The sequence below is a fragment of the Schistocerca piceifrons genome, chromosome 4 (genome assembly GCF_021461385.2).
Source record: "Schistocerca piceifrons isolate TAMUIC-IGC-003096 chromosome 4, iqSchPice1.1, whole genome shotgun sequence".
In the NCBI taxonomy this organism is placed as follows: domain Eukaryota; kingdom Metazoa; phylum Arthropoda; class Insecta; order Orthoptera; family Acrididae; genus Schistocerca; species Schistocerca piceifrons.
This window is the reverse complement of record NC_060141.1, coordinates 242,610,318-242,630,019: the sequence shown is the minus strand read 5'-3', so window position 1 is coordinate 242,630,019 and position 19,702 is coordinate 242,610,318. Positions and strand designations below refer to the sequence as shown.

Here is a 19,702-nt window from a genome sequence, read left to right as displayed (position 1 = left end):
TTCTATCAATGCCTTTCTACAGATTTCTCCATGCACTGCCTACCCCCAATCCCTCCTCTCTCGCTCACACACATGAACTCATCCACACTTCATTCCCCCTCCCCTTCCCTTTATCCCCTCCCCAACACATACACACATGTTTTCTTCCATGTGTCAAATGCTACCACTGTTACTTTCAAAGAATGTCTGCATCTCTGGCTGTTGGTACACGTTCATTTAATTATCAATGTTGTAAGGTAAGATTTCTCCTTGTTCAGGTCAGAGCTGTGAATGAATAAACTCATTGTCATCATAGAGTGTCATCTGTAATTTTTTTAATGGGCAACGCAAGATTTTGCTCATTACTTACGTTTCTAAAATACCAATTAAGTCATAATAAAACTAAAAGAGAAGACAATAATCAATAATAAAGTTAGTAACACGCTGTATTGCTTGAACACCAAGTCTGTTTAGCAGTAGCAGACAAAAATGTTAACTGACAGCTGAAACACCTGAGAATGAATCAAGATGCATTAAAAAATGATAAAATAAAGGACATTAGAAACACTGACTGTTGAGTAAAATATGGTCTTTATGTTTTTCCACTAAACTGGAGTAATAAAATTATGTTGTTAATCCTGTTTCTCATGTCAGATAGTAGCTCGTCTGTTGTTTATGTTCTTGCCCCAGTTGCACCATACGACTTCTGTAATAATAACCTTTTATATTGTTTCAGCCCGATTTTCTGCTGTAGGCCAAAATGCATATCAGTCTTGGACTACAGGACCACTACAAGGAGCTCAGTGGAATAATACTGTGCAGTCTTGGTATAATGAAGTTAACGACTTCAACAAAAATAATGTCAACAATTATACGTAAGTGTGCTAATCCACACTGGTATAATATACACATTGATAAGGCATGTTTGATATATGTATTTCCTAGAAGATCATTTACACACTGAGGTCAGAAGAGTAAAAGCAGCATGGATTCATATCCTGATTAGCATAATTCTATTCCTTTTTCTTCAAAGTTATGTCTACTTTTTGCCTCATTAACATACATGGAATCTCTTAACCTTATGTTTCATATTCATTTTGAATTGTTGTTTCTATCAAGGATGTCTAAATATCTAATTCTAAATGTTTATCAAATTCACTTTTTGCAGTGACTGAGCTATGACAATCCAGGAAAGTTGTCAAGGTCAATTTGTACTCAGAACCATGAGTTTAGTGAAGCTCAAAACACAAAGTGTGGAATGTATATTGAAAAGATGGGTTAGACTCCATAGGAGAGTGGGATATTCATTGCAATGGACAAAAATATTGTGTCTATCAAGGATGTTGACCCCATTGTCACCAAAGGCCAGCTACACACTTCCGTCCACATTAAACCTACCAACAAACAGCACATTTTGATAGTTGCCATTCTTTCCACGTCAAACCTTCCCCGCCATACAGCCTTGACATTTGAGGCAAAGATATTTGTTTGGATGCAGATTCTTTACAGCAATACACCACCATTCTCACCTCAGCCTCACTGTGCGTATTTATCCCAGCAGTCTAACTCAAAAGCAGATATCCAGGTCCATCACATCCAATCCTGGTAATGCTGATCCCTCCAAAAAACAGCTTCAGAGCACACCACTGGCGACTCAGTATTATCCAGGTCTGAAATGTATTAATCGGTCAGCCCTGTAATTGGCAAAGCATATACTATCAAAGGCAGAGCCACTTGTGAAACAACCCGTGTCATATACCAGTTGTTATGTAAACACTATTCAGCCTTTTACATCGGCATGACTACCACCAAATTATCAATTAGGATGAATGAGCATAGGCAGAGGATGTGTACTGGCAACATGCAATGTCCTGATGCAGAGCATGCTCTACAACATGACAATTGTGACCTCAGTGCCTGCCTTACCACACGCACCATCTGGATTCTTTCCCCAGACACCAGTTTCTCAGAATTCTGCAGTTGAGAACTAGTGCTACAACATTTCCTTGGTTCTCACCACCCACCTGTCCTTAATTTTCGTTAAAGTCTTCTGTCTCAGCATTTCTTCACAGTATCTACTCTTTTCTTCACTCCATTTTATTTTTCTACATCTTTAATTGTCTTACCCATCAATTTTTCACTAACACCCTTTCCACCTCTGTTATGTACAATGCACCTAGCTTTTCAGTCTTATTAACTCATGCACGATGCTTAAGCAGTAATCTCTGTCTTGCATATTACCCTATCATCCACCTTTAAGCTCTCAGGTTTTTAAGTCTCATCCAACACAGTTCCCAACAATCAGTCTTTCCTTCTCATCCTGTGCAGTAAGCCTCCCCTGACCTGTAGTTCTGGGTGACTTTCCTGAAATCCACCCCTTTTCCTAGACCTCTCCAGTCCATTTCCTTCACCCCCCTTTCTTACCCTTCAACCGTTCTGCCTAAAGAAGGAGCCACTGGCTCCAGAAGCTTGCCTAATTACAACCCTCTTTTATATGCATGTTGTGCCACTGCTTGCTGAGTAAATTTTTTGTCTATCCAATTTAAATATTTTGTCAAAAATGGCTCAAATTAAGTCTGACTGCAAAGTAATATGTACAAAACTAACAGGTCTAGGTGAATTCTAGTTAATAATCCAATTCTTTTACTGGCCACCTCATTCTGCTGTAACAGTTGCAGAAACATTTTAAAAAAGTTTGCTCTCAGTAACACAGAAGTACCCTAATTATGCAACTTTAACCTACAAATTATAACCTGGGACATCTATGGGTTCATTGCAAGTGCTATAGACAGACAGTCTTGTGACATAGTACTGAATACATTTTCCAAAAACTATCTTAAGCAGGTAGTTAGACAAGCCCCATACAATGGAAATATTTTAGACCTGGAGCTATGGACAGACCTGACTGACCTTATCAACAGTGTCTGTGTAGAGACAGGGATTAGTGATCAAAATGTTATCATAGTGGCAATGGTTTCTAAGGTTAATAAATCCCTCAAGAAGGCTAGGAGAGCTTTTTTGCTGGAAAGGGCAGATAAGCAGTTGTTAGTATCCTACTTAGACAATAAGCAGACATCATTTAGTTGCTGTGTTAAGGATGCAGAGGGATTATGGGCAAAGTTTAAATTGTTTGTAAATCATGATCTGGAGAAGTAAATTATGAGTAAGTGTATTAAGGATGAAAAAGACACCTGTGCTTTCATAACAGAATTCAGAAAATGCTGAGAAAACAGAGATTGTCACATTCTCTGTTGAAGAGTGAATGCCTATAGAAAGAATGATGCACGAAGCATACAACTTCCAGTATCATACCTATATGAAACATCTTGCCAAAAACGCAAGAAAATTCTGGTCCTCTCCAAAAACCACTAAGTTCAGTCAGTTCACACTTCTGTTCAGTCAGTCCTCAACAAATATGGTGTGGCAGTAGAAAGCAGCAAAACGAAATCTGAAGTTGCAAATTTCTCATTTAAAAAAATGAGTCACGTAGGACCCTCATACAGACATCCAATCATTTGACCATCACACAGAGTCCTGTGTGGAGGACATAGAGATAAGCATCCCTGGTGTTGAGAAACAAGTGAGAGATCTGAAAATAAAGTCATCAGATGTGGATGGAATCCGAGTTTGATTTCATGGGGAGCACATCATTGGCCTCTTACTTAGCTTGCATTTATAGTGGATCTCTCACCCAGTGCAAGTGTAGAAATACAGATGAAAAAACAATCCTGTAATGTTCAAATACAGTATTAGTGAGGCACTGCCTGGCATAGTCACTTTGACTAAATATCTAGGAGTAACAGCAATATGAAATGGAATGAGCATGTAAGGTCATTATTAGGGCAGGCAAGTGATCAGCTTAGTTGGGAGAGTTTTAGGCAACCGTTGTTCATCTACACAGGAGATCGCATACAGAACAAGTAGTGCAATCCATTCCCAGGTGCTGCTTGAATATTTCGGATCCTCACAAGGCCAGATTAAAGGAACACATCAAAGCAATTCAGAGTTGTGCTGCTAAATTTGTTACTGGTAGGTTTGATCAGTATTACAGAGGTGCTTTGTGATCTTAGATGGAAGAAAGATGACATTCTTTTCGTGACTCACTATTGACAATATTTAGAGATCCAGCCTTTGTGACTGACTGTAGAATGATTCTGCTGCTGGCAATGTACATTTTGCATAAGGACTATAAAAGAGAAATTAAGGTTCATACAGAGGCATATAGACATTCGTTTTGGCCTTGCTCCATTAACAAGTGGAACAGGAAAGGGAATGACTTGCAGTGGTACAAGCTACCCTCCACCATACACTACATGGTGGCTTGTGAAGTAACATGTGTAGGCATAAATTTCATTTGTGTCTTGTGACACTCCTGCCCATTACTGTAAAATTGTACGTATGAGCTACAGAATTGACGGTATTTGTTCTAGAAGGCCACATTGACAACTGGGGCAGAATTTCTTAAAATTTAGTAACTGATATCTATCATTTTGTCCTGCTGTCTCATTCTTAAACTGGTTTATAAGTGATCTGGATGTAACTGAAACTCAAATTCTAAATAGTCTTATTCAGCTAAACCATTTCTTGAAATAGATAAGAACCTCTCATTCTGAAAACCAGACTGTGTGAATTTCTGTTTGTTTGGCAGCTACTACACAACTCACAGAACTTTTTTTAAATATTCTGATTCTAGTTCTTATTGGAGTTCTCTGTCCCATTAGGACACATGTAAATTTTGTATCGTTTTCATTCAATTATTTATTTGCATGCCTGACTGCCCAGGATTGTTTTAATCAAAGAGTCATAGTTAAGTGACAATGGAATATTAAGTGATGTTCACAAAGACTAAAAAAGTAAAATTCTGAACTTTAGAAAAATTGAGAGAGAATTCTGATTTAGAGCTGAGTGTATTCACAGATTTACTTGCTTAAAAACAAGTTAGGGAGAAATATTGTTTATTAGTTCACTTATTCACTTTGCTCCATAGCTCTCATCATGGTGGTCATCAACTAACAAGTGATGGAAGACATAAACACAAATAATGAAAGGTCCATGATGGAATAACAACATGGAAAGACCAGACTGCTATTCACCACAAAGGGAAGGCAATGAGTCACTGACAGGCACCATGAAAAAGAAGGCTACAAATATTTAAGCATTCAGACACTGCTCCACTGTGTAAGACCTCTCTTGTTCTTAATGTATGTAAATAATCTGATGGACAGGGTGAGCAGCAGGCTGCTACACTTTGCTGATGACACTGTGGTGTATGGGGAAGCGTCACTGTTGACAGACTGTAGGAGGATGCAGGATGACAGATGGAATTTGTATTTTGTATGATGAATGGCAGCTTGCTATAGGGAAATGTAAGTTAATACGGTTGGAAAAAAAAGAAGAGTCCTCTAAAGCTCAAATACAGTATTAGTGGTGTGCTGCTTGATAGAGCCACATCAATTAAATATCTAGGCATAACAATGCAGAGCAGAAATAGAATGACCACATAAGGTCAGTAGTAGGGAAGATGAAGTTTCAGCTAAGGTTTATTAGGAGAATTTTAGGAAACTGTAGCTAATGTATGAAAGACCACTTAAAGAACGTTAGTGCAACCCATTCTTGAATACTGATTGAGTGTTTTGGATCCCCCCCCCCCCCCCAGGTCAGATTAAACGTAGACATTGAAGCAATTTATAGGTATGGCGACAGATTTGTTTCCGGTAGATTCGATCTACATGTGAGTATTACAAGGATGCTTTATGGTCTCAAATAGGGATCTCTGGAGAGAAGAAAATGTTCTTTCCACAAAACAGTACTGAGAAAATTTAGAGAACTGACATCGGTGTCTGACTGCCGAATGATTTTACTGCCACCAATGTACATTTTGCATAAGGACTGTGAGGAGAATATAATCATATGGAGGCATATAACAGTTATTTTTGCCTCACTCAATTCTTGAGTGGAACAGGAAAAAGAATGGCTAGTAGTGGTACGAGGTACCCACCTCCACATGTGGTGTGGTGGCTTATGGAGTAATATGCAGATGTAAATGAAGATGTGGATGTAGTTTGTATCTTGTGAGACTCCTGCCCATTACTATTAAACTGTACATATGAGCTACAGAGCTGACAGTATCTGTTCTAAGTGACCATATTGGCAACTGTGGCAGAATTTATTAATATTTAACGATTGATGTGTTCCATTTTGTCCTGCTGTCTGTTCCTTAAGCTGGATTATAAGCAATCTTGGCGAAATTTAAACTTAATTTCTGAATAGTCTTGCGCACTTGAACCCTTTGTTTAGAGAGAGTATTAATCTCTCAGTCTGAAAGCTAGAAAATGTGAATTTCTGTTTGGTTACCAGTTGCTACACTATTCACAGAATTTTTTTGTTATTCTGTTTGACAGGAGTCCTTATTGGAGATCCTTGTCCAAGTATGCATTTTTAGACCCCTAAGACCTTCCCACAAATTTCCAACTTCTCCAGTATGCATTCATTCTCAATTTGTTAGTCTTGTATTGTCTTCATTCAGTAATTTATTTTTATATCCAACTATGCAGCATTTTTTGAATCAGAGTATTATTGATCTGGAACAAGGCAACATGAGGCAATGTTAATAAAGAATGAAAAGTAAATTATATTGTAGTAACAAACCCATTGCATAAAATGGAGTATTGTCTGTAGTACAGACATAAACATAACAAAATCTGGAATAAAATTATGATTGAGAACTGAATGTATTCAAAGATTTATTTGCTTCAAAGAAACAAGTTATCAGAAACTATTGTTCATTACTTCACTGATTTAGTATGTTACATAGATACCACTATGGAGGTGATTCCCTAGCAAGTGAAGGAAATTATTAACACAGAAAAACAGGAGCTACAATCTAATTCTCTACACTGTATTAACTATAATGTATCATAACACTGCTTTACATCATATACACACAGGATGAATGTAACGTAGTAAAATTATCAAAAAAACTGCTAAGTGCAAAAGAGAGTTGCTATTTGCATCCTATTTATTGCTTAATATTTACATGAGTACATGGATATTCCTAAAAAAAGAAATAGTTATCTATTTTTCGTGAGAATAGAGATCTATTTGTCTTGTAAATAACAGAAATCTTTGGTCTTTATTCCATACAAACATATAGTTTGTAGGAGTGGTTAATACAATATGTTTTAAATTTTCTTTTGAATTTTTTGCTGTAGTTTTACACATATACAGCATACTGCAGGGTAGGGGATAATTTGCTGTGGAGGAATTTCTGAAGAAAGTATAAGTCTGGCACCATAAAAACATTGTTGAAAATTTAGTTGTGGTACAGAACATCAAATATGGTCAAAACTGATGTAGATTATCAGTTGTCGGATTGTAGTTAACTATTAAAAATTTAGCTGCATGTTTTTTGTCATCAGACTTCCTCAACAGCCAAAGAAGCAGACTGCTCCAGAGAGAACCTTGGGAATGCAGTTTAACTTCCTGTCATATGCCACCCTTATAGACCCCCCAGGGGGCCCACCACTCTTTGACAGGTTCATGATTGGCTACCACGGGGTCTCAGTCTTTGCAGGATCATTTCCCTCCATTGCTGCATGTCTATCCTCTTGCTATTCTTTTTTCCCCTCCCTTGGGGAACCTGTCTGGGATGTTTTTGTGTATGTGTTCAGCATTTTCAGTAGCCTGATGTCAAAACAGTGTCTCCACTGTTTTCCATTCCTCTTCTCTTTCTTCGCTCCCCTTCTCTGAGTCTTCCTCCACTTCAGTGTTTGAGGTTCCTCCTTTTCTTCTTACTCCCTGTGTGCTCCTGAAGGTCGGTCCGCATGTATGACATGGAACAGGTGACTGGGTAATGCATAATTACCAGCCCCAGGTTAACAAGTAGGGTTTACATGTACCACCCCCCCCCCATTTCCCCCCCCCCCCTCCCCCCTCCGGTACAGGCCAGGCCCAGGAAGGGGTGACTGCCGAGCTGTTACCTTCCAAAGTTGCCAATTGATCCCTCTGCCAGGTGTTTGGATGATGTGACCTGAGGTATGAACAATCACCTAAGCCAAGTGTTGGTTGGTTGTTTTTGGGGAAGAGACCAAACAGCGAGGTCATCAGTCTCATCCAGTTAGGGAAGGATGGGGAAGGAAGTTGGCCGTGCCCTTACAAAGGAACCATCCTGGCATTTGCCTGGAGCGATTTAGGGAAATCATGAAAAACCTAAATCAGGATGGCCGGCCGCGGGATTGAACCGTCGTCCTCCCGAATGCGGGTCCAGTGTCTAACCACTGCGCCATCTCGCTCGGTAAAGCCAAGTGTCCCCCTCTGAGAGGATCCCTAGTTGGAAAGAGTGCACCATTGGAGATGCTGACAATCATGGAGGATTCTCTCACAATGAGCCAATACTCTTCTTTGCAGTCTACATCTGCCGTCTACTAAATGGAAACGAAATGAGGCTAATGATTCAAAGACCATCCCAGTTGCACCATGGTTCCTCATGGTTTCGTGTACTGAAGACATTTAGTCCTTTGCAAAGGGGTAAATCTATTTGCTATTCACAAAAGGTGTTGATACAGTTGCAGGCCCGGTGAAATCCTGCTCTCGTTTGTGCAATGGCACTTTACTTTTGGAGATTACCTCTGATTTTCAAGTACAACAACTGCTTGCAGCTTTGCTGCTCCACAGTTATCTTGTTCGTGTTGAGGACCATCATGTGCTGAATTCTTCACATGGTGTTATTTACACTAGTCTGATCGTTGGGTCTGACTGAGCAGAAATCAAAATGTATGTCTCTTATCATGGCATCGTTGCAATCCATTGGGTGGTGAAAAAGGTAGATGCATCCTTAGTGCCCACACATACTCTTTTCCTACGTTCTCAGTAGAGAAAGTAGCGCTTCTATCCAAGATTAAAGCAGGCTATGAAATTATCACAGTCCAAATGTACGTTCTGAACCCGATGCACTGCTACCAGTGTCATCATTACAATCACAGTTGAATGTCCTGTTGGCATCTGCCCAAATGTATAACCTGTTGTAGGAATGCTGGGTGACTGTCTGCCTCTTTCTTCCCACTGCATCAATTGAAATGGCGACCATGCAGCCTCTACCTGAAACCAGAGCAGGCCATCCAGGAGATCCAGATGAAGAAAAAGGTGCCTTACCCTGTTGCTTGAAGGCTGTTGGCTAGTCCAAAATCCTGCATTTTACCATCTGACACTTACAGTACTGTTCTTGCTACATTTCGCTCCATGAAGGGCATGGCCACGCAGACATGCGATCTCAAAGCATCCCTGTCTCCTCCTCCTTGCTGGCTGGTGTGGCCGAGTGGTTCTAGGCGCTTCAGTCTGGAACCGCGCGACCACTACGGTCACAGATTCGAATACTGCCTCAGGCATGGATGTGCGTGATGTCCTTAGGTTAGTTAGGTTTAAGTAGTTCTAAGTTCTAGGGGACTGATGACCTCAGATGTTAAGTCCCCTAGTGCTCAGAGCCAGTCTCCTCCTCCAGCTGATCAACAAGCCACCAACTTTAGCCTCATGGGACAAAGTTACCTGCTACACCACCAGTTGGCCGGAAAGGTCAGAAGGAATATGCCCGCAATGGCTTCTTATGTCCCTCCAGCCAACAAACATCTGAACTGTTATCTGCCACCTGCAAAGGCTCCAAGAAATCAAATAGAGGCAAATGGTGCTCTCCTTCATTGACTCAGAGATGTTCTTCATTGGTGTCACCATGTGATACCCTCACCTGGACAACCTCCATGTCGCCAGTGCGCACCACCAACCATTTTTCTGTCTTGGACTCTGCAGATTGACAGAGGCAGAATGCTGATGCCTTTGGAGATCTTAGAGAGCAGGATCCTCCACCTTCTGTGCTACCAGAAACAGTGAGTCTTCGAAGGATGGTGTTCTGCAGCTGCTGAGGTGACACTCCTTCATTTTTTGCCTCCTCCCCTTTCCTCATCATGACTTTACTCCAAAGGAACATTTGTGGTCTTAAATCCAAAAAAGAAGATCCACCTTCTGTGCTACCAGAAGCAGTGAGTCTTCGAAGGATGGTGTTCTGCAGCTGCTGAGGTGACACTCCTTCAGTTTTTGCCTCCTCCCCTTTCCTCTTCATGACTTTCCTCCAAAGGAACATTTGTGGTCTTAAATCCAAAAAAGAAGAACTACAGCTGCTCTTGGAATCACAGTATCTACATGTTCTCTGCCTCTAGGAAACAAAATTGCGTCGTCACGGCAGCTTTGATCTCTCGCATTTCTTTCCAGTCTGCTTTGATCTTCCTCATGAGGATGACATTCCATCTCATGGGAGAGTCATGCTGCTCATCCAGGATGACGTTCATAGTCAACCCATCTCCCTGACTACCCAACTTCAAGCTGTAGCAGTCTGCAATTTCCTTCCTCACTTCACCTTTTCCCTTTGTACCGTTCACATCCCTCTGTCATTAGGTGTCACCAGGGCAGGCTTCCTCTAGCTTATTAGGCAACTCCCTCACCCCTTTCTGCTGCTCGGTGACTTTAATGCACACCATCCCATTAGGGGTTCTTCCACAACCTGTTCAAGAGGAGCCCTCTAGGCTGACCTTCTCAATTAACTTAACCTCAGCTGCCTTAACAGAGGAGCACCCACATTCCTTTCAGACTCCACCCACACCTGTTCACACTGGGACCTCTCCTTATGCACTGCCCAGCTTGTCCATTGTCTCGAGTGGTTCATTCTCTCTGACACGTACTTGAGTGACCATTTCCCGTGTGCTGTTCGTTTGCTGACTCCTACCCTCCTATGTGCACACCTAAAACGCAGGTTTCCAAGGTCGACTGGAGGGTTTACACCTCCCTGGTAACCTTCAACAAATGACATTTCCCAATTGTGACGACCAGGTAGACCACATAACCAATATTATCCTTACTTCTGCAGAATGTTCCATTCCTTGCACTTCATCTTTACTCCACCGTGTCCTGGTCTCTCGGTAGACTAAGGCATGATGTGACATAATGCACACATGTAAATGTGCATTCTGCATTTTAACCATCATCATACGATGGCAACCTGCATTCATTATAAACAGTTCCACTCTCTCTTCCAGCATGTGGGCTAACCTTCGATGGCTCTCTGTGGCAGGTCCATTCCCCAATTTCCAGCCTGACCATAGCAGGTGATGTCATCGTGGACCCTATTGCTATCTTCAACACCTTGGGCCGCTATTTTGTGGAGATTTTGAGCTCCTCCCATTATCACCCTGCCTTTTTCCATCGCAAATGAGTGGAGGAGACTTGGGTGATAACTTTCTCTCCTCAGAATCGTGAGTGCTACAATGCCACCTTTACTATGAGGGACCAGATCATGCTTTCACTTCATCCTGAGCCTCCGCTTCAGGGTCAGACAGTGTTCACATTCAGATCTTGCTGACATGGACAAACACTTTCTCTTTCATATGTGCTATCGCATTTGGGCAGAAGGCACATTTACCAGACGCTGGCGCGAAACCACTGTCGTACCCATACCTAAGCCCAGTGAGGACAAACACCTTCCTTCTAGCTACTGCCCCATTTCTCTCACCAGCTATGTGTGAAAGGTAATGGAACACGTGATTCATACAAGGCTAGTATGGTGGTTCGAGTCTTGCAATTTACTAACCACTGCACAATGTGGATTTTGAACACGCTGTCCTGCAGTTAACCATCTTGTCACTTTGTCAACCCGTGTCATGAATGGTCTTCTGTGGAAATACCAGACTGTGCCCATGTTTTTGGATTTGGAGGAAGCCTACAACACTTGCTGGAGGCCTGATATCCTCTGTACTCTCTACACATGGGGCTCCCAAGGCTGTGTGCACCATATCCTTCAGGAATTTTTAAAAGACTGAGTTTTCAAGGTACGTCTGGGTTCTGCCTTATTGGACACCTTTATCCAGGAAAACAGTGTGCCTCGGGGTTCTGTCCTGAATGTCATCCTCTGCTATCACCATTAACCCAATTATGGCCTGTCTCCCACCAGGCATCTCCGGCTCCCTTTTCGTTGACGATTTTGCCATCTTTTGCAGTCCTCCACGGCCTTGTCTCCTTGAGTGGCGTCTGCTGCATTGTCTCGATCATCTTTGCTCATGGAGCATCTGTAATGGCCTTTGCTTTTCCACTGACCAAACCATTTGTATGAATTTCTGGTGGCGCAATTGGTTTCTTCCACCATTTTTAATCTTGGGCCTGTTAATCTTCCATTTGTTGAAACTACAAAATTCCTAGGGCTCATTCACGATAGAAAACTTTCTTGGTCTTCCTACATGTCTTACCTGACTGTCCACTGCACCCAGCCCCTCAATGTCCTAGATGTCCTCAGCGGTACTTCCTAGTGAGTGGATTGGTCCACCCTCTTCCATTTGTACTGGTCCTTTGACTATGAGTGCTCCGTTTATGCATCTGGACATCTGTCCATCTTACCCCACCTCAGTACAATCCACCATCGTGCCATCTGTTTGGCCACTGGTGTGTTTTACACTATCCTGGTTGAGAGTCTGTATGCAGAAGCTGCCGAACTAACGCTGTCACACGGCCATGATTTTCTCCTCAGCAAATATGCATGCCATTTGTCTGCCATGCCTGGCCACCCATCCTATGCCTCCTTCTTTGATGCCACCTTTGATTGCCAGTATGGGGCATGTCCATTCTCTCTGTTACCTCCTGGAGTACATTTTTGGCTACTATTCCAGGGGTTTAATTTCACGTTAATTTACACTTTCCCAAAGGTTGAACCCTCACCACCTTGGCTTCTTGCATCAGCCTGTGTTCACATTGGACTTCACTCAGTTCCTAAGGACACTACTTGAGATCCACTCTATTATTGTAAGTTTCTCGACCTTCACATGGAACTTTTTGATAGTGTTTCTGTGTACACTGATGGCTCCCAGACTAACCATGGTGTTGGGTATGCCTTTGTCATTGGCACTGATGCTTTTAGTATCAGATTCCAGAACACTGCTCAGTACTTAAAGCGGAGCTCTTCACCCTGTATCAGGCCATACAGTACATCCGGTGACAAAGGATTTTAAACTGTGCCATTTACTCTGACTCTCTCAGTGCCCTTTAGAGCCTCTGTGTACTGTACACTGTCCATCCCTCAATGCAGTGGCTCCAAGAAAGCTTTCACTTGCTAACTCTTGATGGAAACACTGATATTTATGTGGATCCCTGGTCACGCTGGTCTGATGGGCAATGAGGCCACTGATGTTGCTGTCACAGCTGCAATTCTTGAACCTCTGTCACTAGTTCTTCTATTCCCTCAGATGATCTCTGTGTTGCCCCCTGTCAGCAGATGGTGTCACTCTGGCATCACCGCTGGTCTTCCCTTCAAGGAAACAAGCTTTGGGGAATTAAACCTCTTCCAGTGGCTTCATCGACCTTCTCTTGGCCCTCTCACCATGAGGAGATCATTTTAGCCCACTTACATATTGGGCATTGTTTTATAGCCATCACCATTTGTTAAGTGGTGATCCCCCACCACTTTGTGCTCACTGTCCTCAGCTGTTGACAGTTCGCCATTTCCTGATGGAATGCCCTTTTTTTAACCACTTACATTCTCATTTATGTCTGCCGTCTGAGTTATTGGCCTTTTAACGAACGACATCTGGGCTGTCGACCATGTTTTACTTTTTATCCGTTGTAGCAATATGGTGAAGGACATTTAATCTTCAGTGCAGCACCTCTGCTGTCTCTATGGAATATTTTATGGGCCTTTCTCCAAGTCTATGTTTTTAGCTCTCTTTCCTTCCATCAACTGGGCTTAATGTGTAGTCATTTTTAACTCCTTTTTCATCTTCGGATCTATGGTTCTGACATGGGCATGTATGACCCTAGTTGTTTGTGCACCCTACAGCAAAACAAGCAACAAACTACAGTTGTAGAGGATATTCTCAGTTTGTGAGGGTGAATGAAATATTTAATCACTTGACAGCAGTGCAGAGCACTGGATGGCCTCACTTTGAGTGCTGCATTGTTCTCTCACTTGCTGTTCATGATGTGATGAATACTTGTAATGCACTCAGTGTTTCACCCCACTTTTTGCTACATACAACATTTTAGTAGACAATACAAGACAATGAAATATTATACACACTTCAGTAAAAAACATTATATACCTACTGTCAGGCGAGTCCCTCTTATCTTGTAATATGTATCTCACGCCCTTCTATCCTACCTCTCCTTTCTAAAAAAAGCAATGAATAGTTTTAAAAGAAACAATAGCTTGTTGTACTTTGAAATGCACTTTTTGAAGGTAAGTACTGGCCAACAGTTTTGAAGTTTTCTCAAGTGAAATTACCTTTTGATAGAATAAATGGTAATTTGGATAGTGTAATTTGACCAGCAATCGCTTTTTCAATGATGTTATATTTACTGTTTATATGATAAGGCTATTATTATAACACTTAAACAAAAACGTGGAGGAAACATCTGCACATTTCTTTACAGGAGCAATATTAGCTGTGCAGTAGTTTAACACATGGACACAGCAGGAACTATATTTGCTCCAAGATCTACAGAAATATCCTCTCTCTCTCTCTCTCTCTCTCCCTCTCTCTCTCCTCTCTCTCTCTCTCTCTCTCTCTCTCTCTCTCTCTCTCTCTCTCTCTCTCTGTGTGTGTGTGTGTGTGTGTGTTTTACACATCATATGTTTACATACTTCCATCTATTTGGTATAATAATATCCTGTTCTATTTACTTGCAGATTTGGTACCAGTTATGGCCACTACAGCCAAGTAGTGTGGGGTAATACACATAATGTTGGGTGTGGCTACACTGCTATTAGGAGAAGTGACAGGAATTATCAGTATTATGTCTGTAACTATGGCCCATCTGGAAACTATGGCGGCCAGCAGGTCTATAGCAATGGCACAAGCTGCTCAGCTTGTACATCTGGATGCGATACTACTTACAACTCACTTTGTGCTTAGCTGATCTCTTCCAGATATACACACAAATTAGTTACCATGTGGTATGATGTGTGTTACAGTTGTTAAATACATGCTAGTTTTCATAATTAATTCTGTAATGAAATGGATGTGGATCTGTCAGTGTTAACAGTTCAATAAATGTATAACTTTGCAAGCAAAAAATAAAAAAAACTTTCTCTCCTTATGGCACTGGAAGAAAAGAGGATATCTCTTCTGAATTAAATGATTCATTATCTACATCAACACCTATATACATACTATGTAAACTACCTTGAATCACACAGCAGACGATACTTAGTGCGGTAAAACATATTAAGGTTTCTTCCCATTCCAGTCAGATTTGGGTCATCGGAAGGAAATAACTGCTTAAATGCCCCTGTGCATGCTGTAATTTCTCTAATCTTGTCATCATGGTCTTTACAGGAATGATATGTAGGGGAATAAATAATATCTCTAGATTCTTCTCTTGATATTGATTCTCAAAGTTTTGTATGTAGGCTTTTGTGGGATCATTGCTGTCTATATAGAATGCTTGCCAACTCTCATTGTTGTTATTTCTGTGACATTCTTAGGTGGTTCAAGCAGATCTATTGCCATTTGTATACATCAAATATCCCCTAGTAGTCATCTACATTTGATCAACTTTCGAAGATGGGATGCACAAGTGACTTCTAAGCATTTTTTTAGGCTGCATTTTCCCAGTTCTGTTTGTTGTAGTCTCCAATTTGAAGACTGGTTTGATGGTGTTCTTCATAGTGCTCTATCATGTCCAAGCCTCTTCATCTTTGAATAACTACTGCAACTTACATAATTCTGAATCTGCTTACTGTTTTCATCTTTTCTCTCCCTCTATGATTTTCACCCCCCCCCCCCCCCCCCCTCCACACACACTTTGCTCCAATGTCTTTGAATACATCCTCTCAACCAATCCATTCCTATAATCAGGTTGTGGCACAAATTTCTTTTCTCCTTCAATTCTATTCAGTACTTCCTCATTAGTTATGTGATCTACTCATCTAATCTTCAGCGGTCTTTAGCACTGCATTTCGAAAGCTTCTATTCTCTTCTTGTCGTAACTGTTTGTCACCTATGTTTCACCTCCATATATGGCTACAGACCAGGTTTTCCCAGTATCTTTCCATTAAGTGAAATCTGCTATGTGCCTTTCCTACGACTGAGCCAATGTGATCATTCCTCTTCATATCACTACAAATTGCTACACCCAGGTATTTTTATGAGTTAATTGATTTCAGTTGTTATTTACTAATGTCTTAGTTATGGGATACTCTTCTTCTGTGTTTTTTGAAGTGCACAGTTTTACACTACTCTACATTTAAAGGAAGTCACCAATCTCAGTAACACTTTGAAATCTTATCCCTAACTGACTGGATTTTGTGCAGCTTTTTTCATAAAATACTTCTTTGCAAATAACTGCTTGTTCTGCAAAAAGTTTCAGATCACAGTACTATTAATATTGTTTGCAATGTCATTAACTTACAACATGAACAACAAGCATCCCAAAAAACTTGGCTGGGGCATGTCTGAAGGTATTTTTACTTTTGCTGAAGACTCTCCATTCAAGATAACATGTTGCATTCTCCCTACCAAGTAATCCTGAATCCAGTCACCCCATGTAATCTTACTTCTGTTAATTAATGTTTGTGTTGTACCAAGTCAAATGTTTTTGGCAATCAGGGAACATTTCATCCATCTGACTTCCTTTATCCACTGCTTGTAGGATGCCATGTGAGAAAAATGATAGTTGGGTTTGACTTCATTAATGTTTTCTGAATCTATGCTGGTTGGCACTGAGGGGGGTCATTCTCTCTGAGATACCTAATTAGGTTTGTGCTCATAATATGCTTTAGAATTCTACTGCAAATGAATGTCAGTAATACTGAACAATAGTTTTATGGATCACATCGGCTAGCTATCTTGTCGATGTTGTTGTTTTCAAGTCACTTCACACTGTTTTTGTTGAAGGGATCTATGAAATGGGAGCTGATGAGTCACGAATTCTGTATAGAACCTGACATGGACTCCATTGGACCCAGGAGTCATGTTTCATTTGAGCAGTTTTAACTATTTCTCAAACACTAATATCTATATCACTCATCTTTGCAGAGGTATGAGAAGTAAACTGGGGCAGTTTAGTAGAAGAACATTCGGAAAAGGATTTCAGAGTTTCTGCTTTTGCTTTGCTACCCTCAGTTTCAGTTCCTGTTTCATCCTCGAGAGAATGGGCATTAATTTTGGTGCTACCAGCCATCTTTATATAAGACAATGCGATTTTCTTTGAACTTTGTGAGAGACCATTTGATAAATTGCAGTCTCTGAAGGTTTTCTGTGTTTCCTTTTTGAAAGTAAAATTTCATTCAGCATCTTTCTATCTATCACGGGTGTCCACAGGAATTTTTCCAAGAGGTGGGAACTTCTAGTTTTGATATAACTGATCTGGTGAGTTCAAAAACGTGACTTACTCCAAAAACTAAATTTAAGAATAAATAAGCAAAAATTATTGTACCTCAAAAAAGTGGTAGTTATCTACTTAGTATTTTAAAGGTAGATTACTTTGATATCTAAATAGTAAGTATATTTCAATAGTACATGCAAAGTACACCATTATGTTATTAATACAAATATGACGCCACTTATTGATTCAACCATCTGAAATTATATCCCTTGATTAAATCTACAGTACTGAATGAATTGTGGAATGAAACTCGAAAATATTCACTAGTAAATTCTCCCATAAATGTTTGAAGGGATCTGGGTGGCTAAATCATTTGCTAGAATATTTTATACAGAATGTTCTGATGTAGTGCATTGTCATCCATAAAAATTCCGTAGTTCTTTGCGAACATGAAGTCCGTGAATGGCTGCAAATGGTCTCCAAGTAGCCGAACACAGCCATTTCCAGAGTGAAATTTTCACTCTACAGCGGAGTGTGCGCTGATATGAAACTTCCTGGTAGATTAAAACTGTGTGCCGGACCGAGGCTCGAACTCGGGACCTTTGCCTTTCGCGGGCAAGTGCTCTACCAATTGAGCTACCCAAGCATGACTCACGCCCCGGCCTCATAGCTTTAATTCCGCCAGTACCTCGCCTCCTACCTTCCAAACTTCACAGAAGCTCTCCTGCGAACCTTGAAGAGTTCGAGTCTCGGTCCGGCACACAGTTTTAATCTTCCAGGAAGTTTCACAGCCATTTCCAGTCAACGATCAGTTCAGTTGGACCAGAGGACTCAGTTCATTCCACGTAAACACAGCTCACACCATTATGGAGCCACCACCAGTTTGTACAGCACCTTTAGACAACTGGAGTGCATGGCTTCGTGGGGTCGCACTCGAACCCTACCCTCAGCTCTTACCAACTGAAATCAGTAGTCATCTGACCAGGGCATAGTTTTACAGTCGTGTAGGGTCCTCTAGAGTCCAACAGATATGGTCACGAGTGCAGGAGAGGCACTGCAGTCGATGTCGTGCTGTTAGCAAAGGCACTCGCCTCCGTTGTCTGCTGCTACAGCTCATTAACGCCAAATTTCGCCGCACTGTCCTAAGGATACGTTCGCCCTAGGTCCCACATTGATTTCTGATGTTGTTTTACGCAGTGCTGTTTGTCTGTTAGCACTGACAAATTTACAGTAACACTGTTGCTCTTTTTCTCGTTAAGTGAAGGCCATCGGCCACTGCGTCGTCTGTAGTCAGGGGTAATACTTGAAATTTTATATTTTCAGCACATTCATGACTCTGTGGATCTCGGAATACTGAATTCATTAACGATATAAGAAATGGAATATCCCATGGGTTTAGCACCAGCTACCATGCTGCGCTGAACATCTAGTAATTCCCATCGTGCGGCCATGAGACGGGAGTACAAATTACAGCTTCGTCAATGCACTTCCCTTTCATACATTGTGTACGTGATTTACCTTCACCATTACATGTGCATACCGTTATCTCATGACGTTTGTCACCTCACTATATCTGCCGCAAAATTTTTTTTATTTTTTTATTGAGTCATGAGTCTTCTGACTGGTTTGATGCGGCCCGCCGGTAATCCCTGTCCTGTGCTAGTCTTTCCATTGCAGAGTGGCAATTGCACCCTGCGTCCAAACTTTATCAAATGCTGACTCGATGCCATCGAAGACTGCTCCTGTGCTATCTTTCCTGTCTCTCGTTCTGCATACACGTTCCACCAAATGCAGGGACTGAATGATTGTGCTGTATTCTGGATGGAAACCAGACTGCTCAGGGGTGATAATGTAGTTGTCTTTGAGGAACTGGGCGAGTGCTCTATAGGTTAGATACTACAGCACTTTCCCAAGAAAGGACAGGAGTCAAATGAGTCTGTGGCTTTGGGAAAGAATGGTGTTATTAGGTTTTGGTATGGTTATAGCACGGTCAGTTTTCCAAGTGGTTGGGAAGTAGGTTAAGTAAAGCAACCGGTTAGAAATAGTGGTAGGATAAGTGATACTGAAATGAGCTCGGTGCATTAGGTATGGGACACGGACGTTGTCAGGACCTGGGGATTTCTTGCTCCCTAAACATCTGATTTAGGCGTCTGGAAACCAGCGTGAACTCTTATTTCTGGCCTATTTCCTCTCACCTCTCAGTTTAGTCACGTGTTCGACAACTTTCCTCTACTGGCTGTGAATCTCATCGCCTACGAAGATGCAAGTCTTGAAATGTGACTCTAATGATGACGTCATAACTTCTCCTTTCTCCGCATCTTCGTACACTAGCCATTTTCTCTTCAGAGTGCCCTGTCTACCTGGGAATAGCTTT

The 19,702-nt window shown here is 41.3% G+C and overlaps 1 protein-coding gene across 1 annotated transcript in view; it reads left to right on the top strand.

Annotated features, from left to right (window-relative positions):
- Positions 1–15,093, top strand: part of LOC124795519 (venom allergen 5-like) — a 48,539-nt gene extending 33,446 nt beyond the window's left edge. The window contains exons 5-6 of the mRNA XM_047259588.1: positions 716–854; positions 14,690–15,093. Of these exons, the coding sequence (XP_047115544.1) occupies positions 716–854; positions 14,690–14,915 (365 nt within the window). The 3' untranslated portion in view covers positions 14,916–15,093. The remainder of the gene's footprint in view (positions 1–715; positions 855–14,689) is intronic.
- The last annotated feature ends 4,609 nt before the right edge of the window (positions 15,094–19,702 follow it).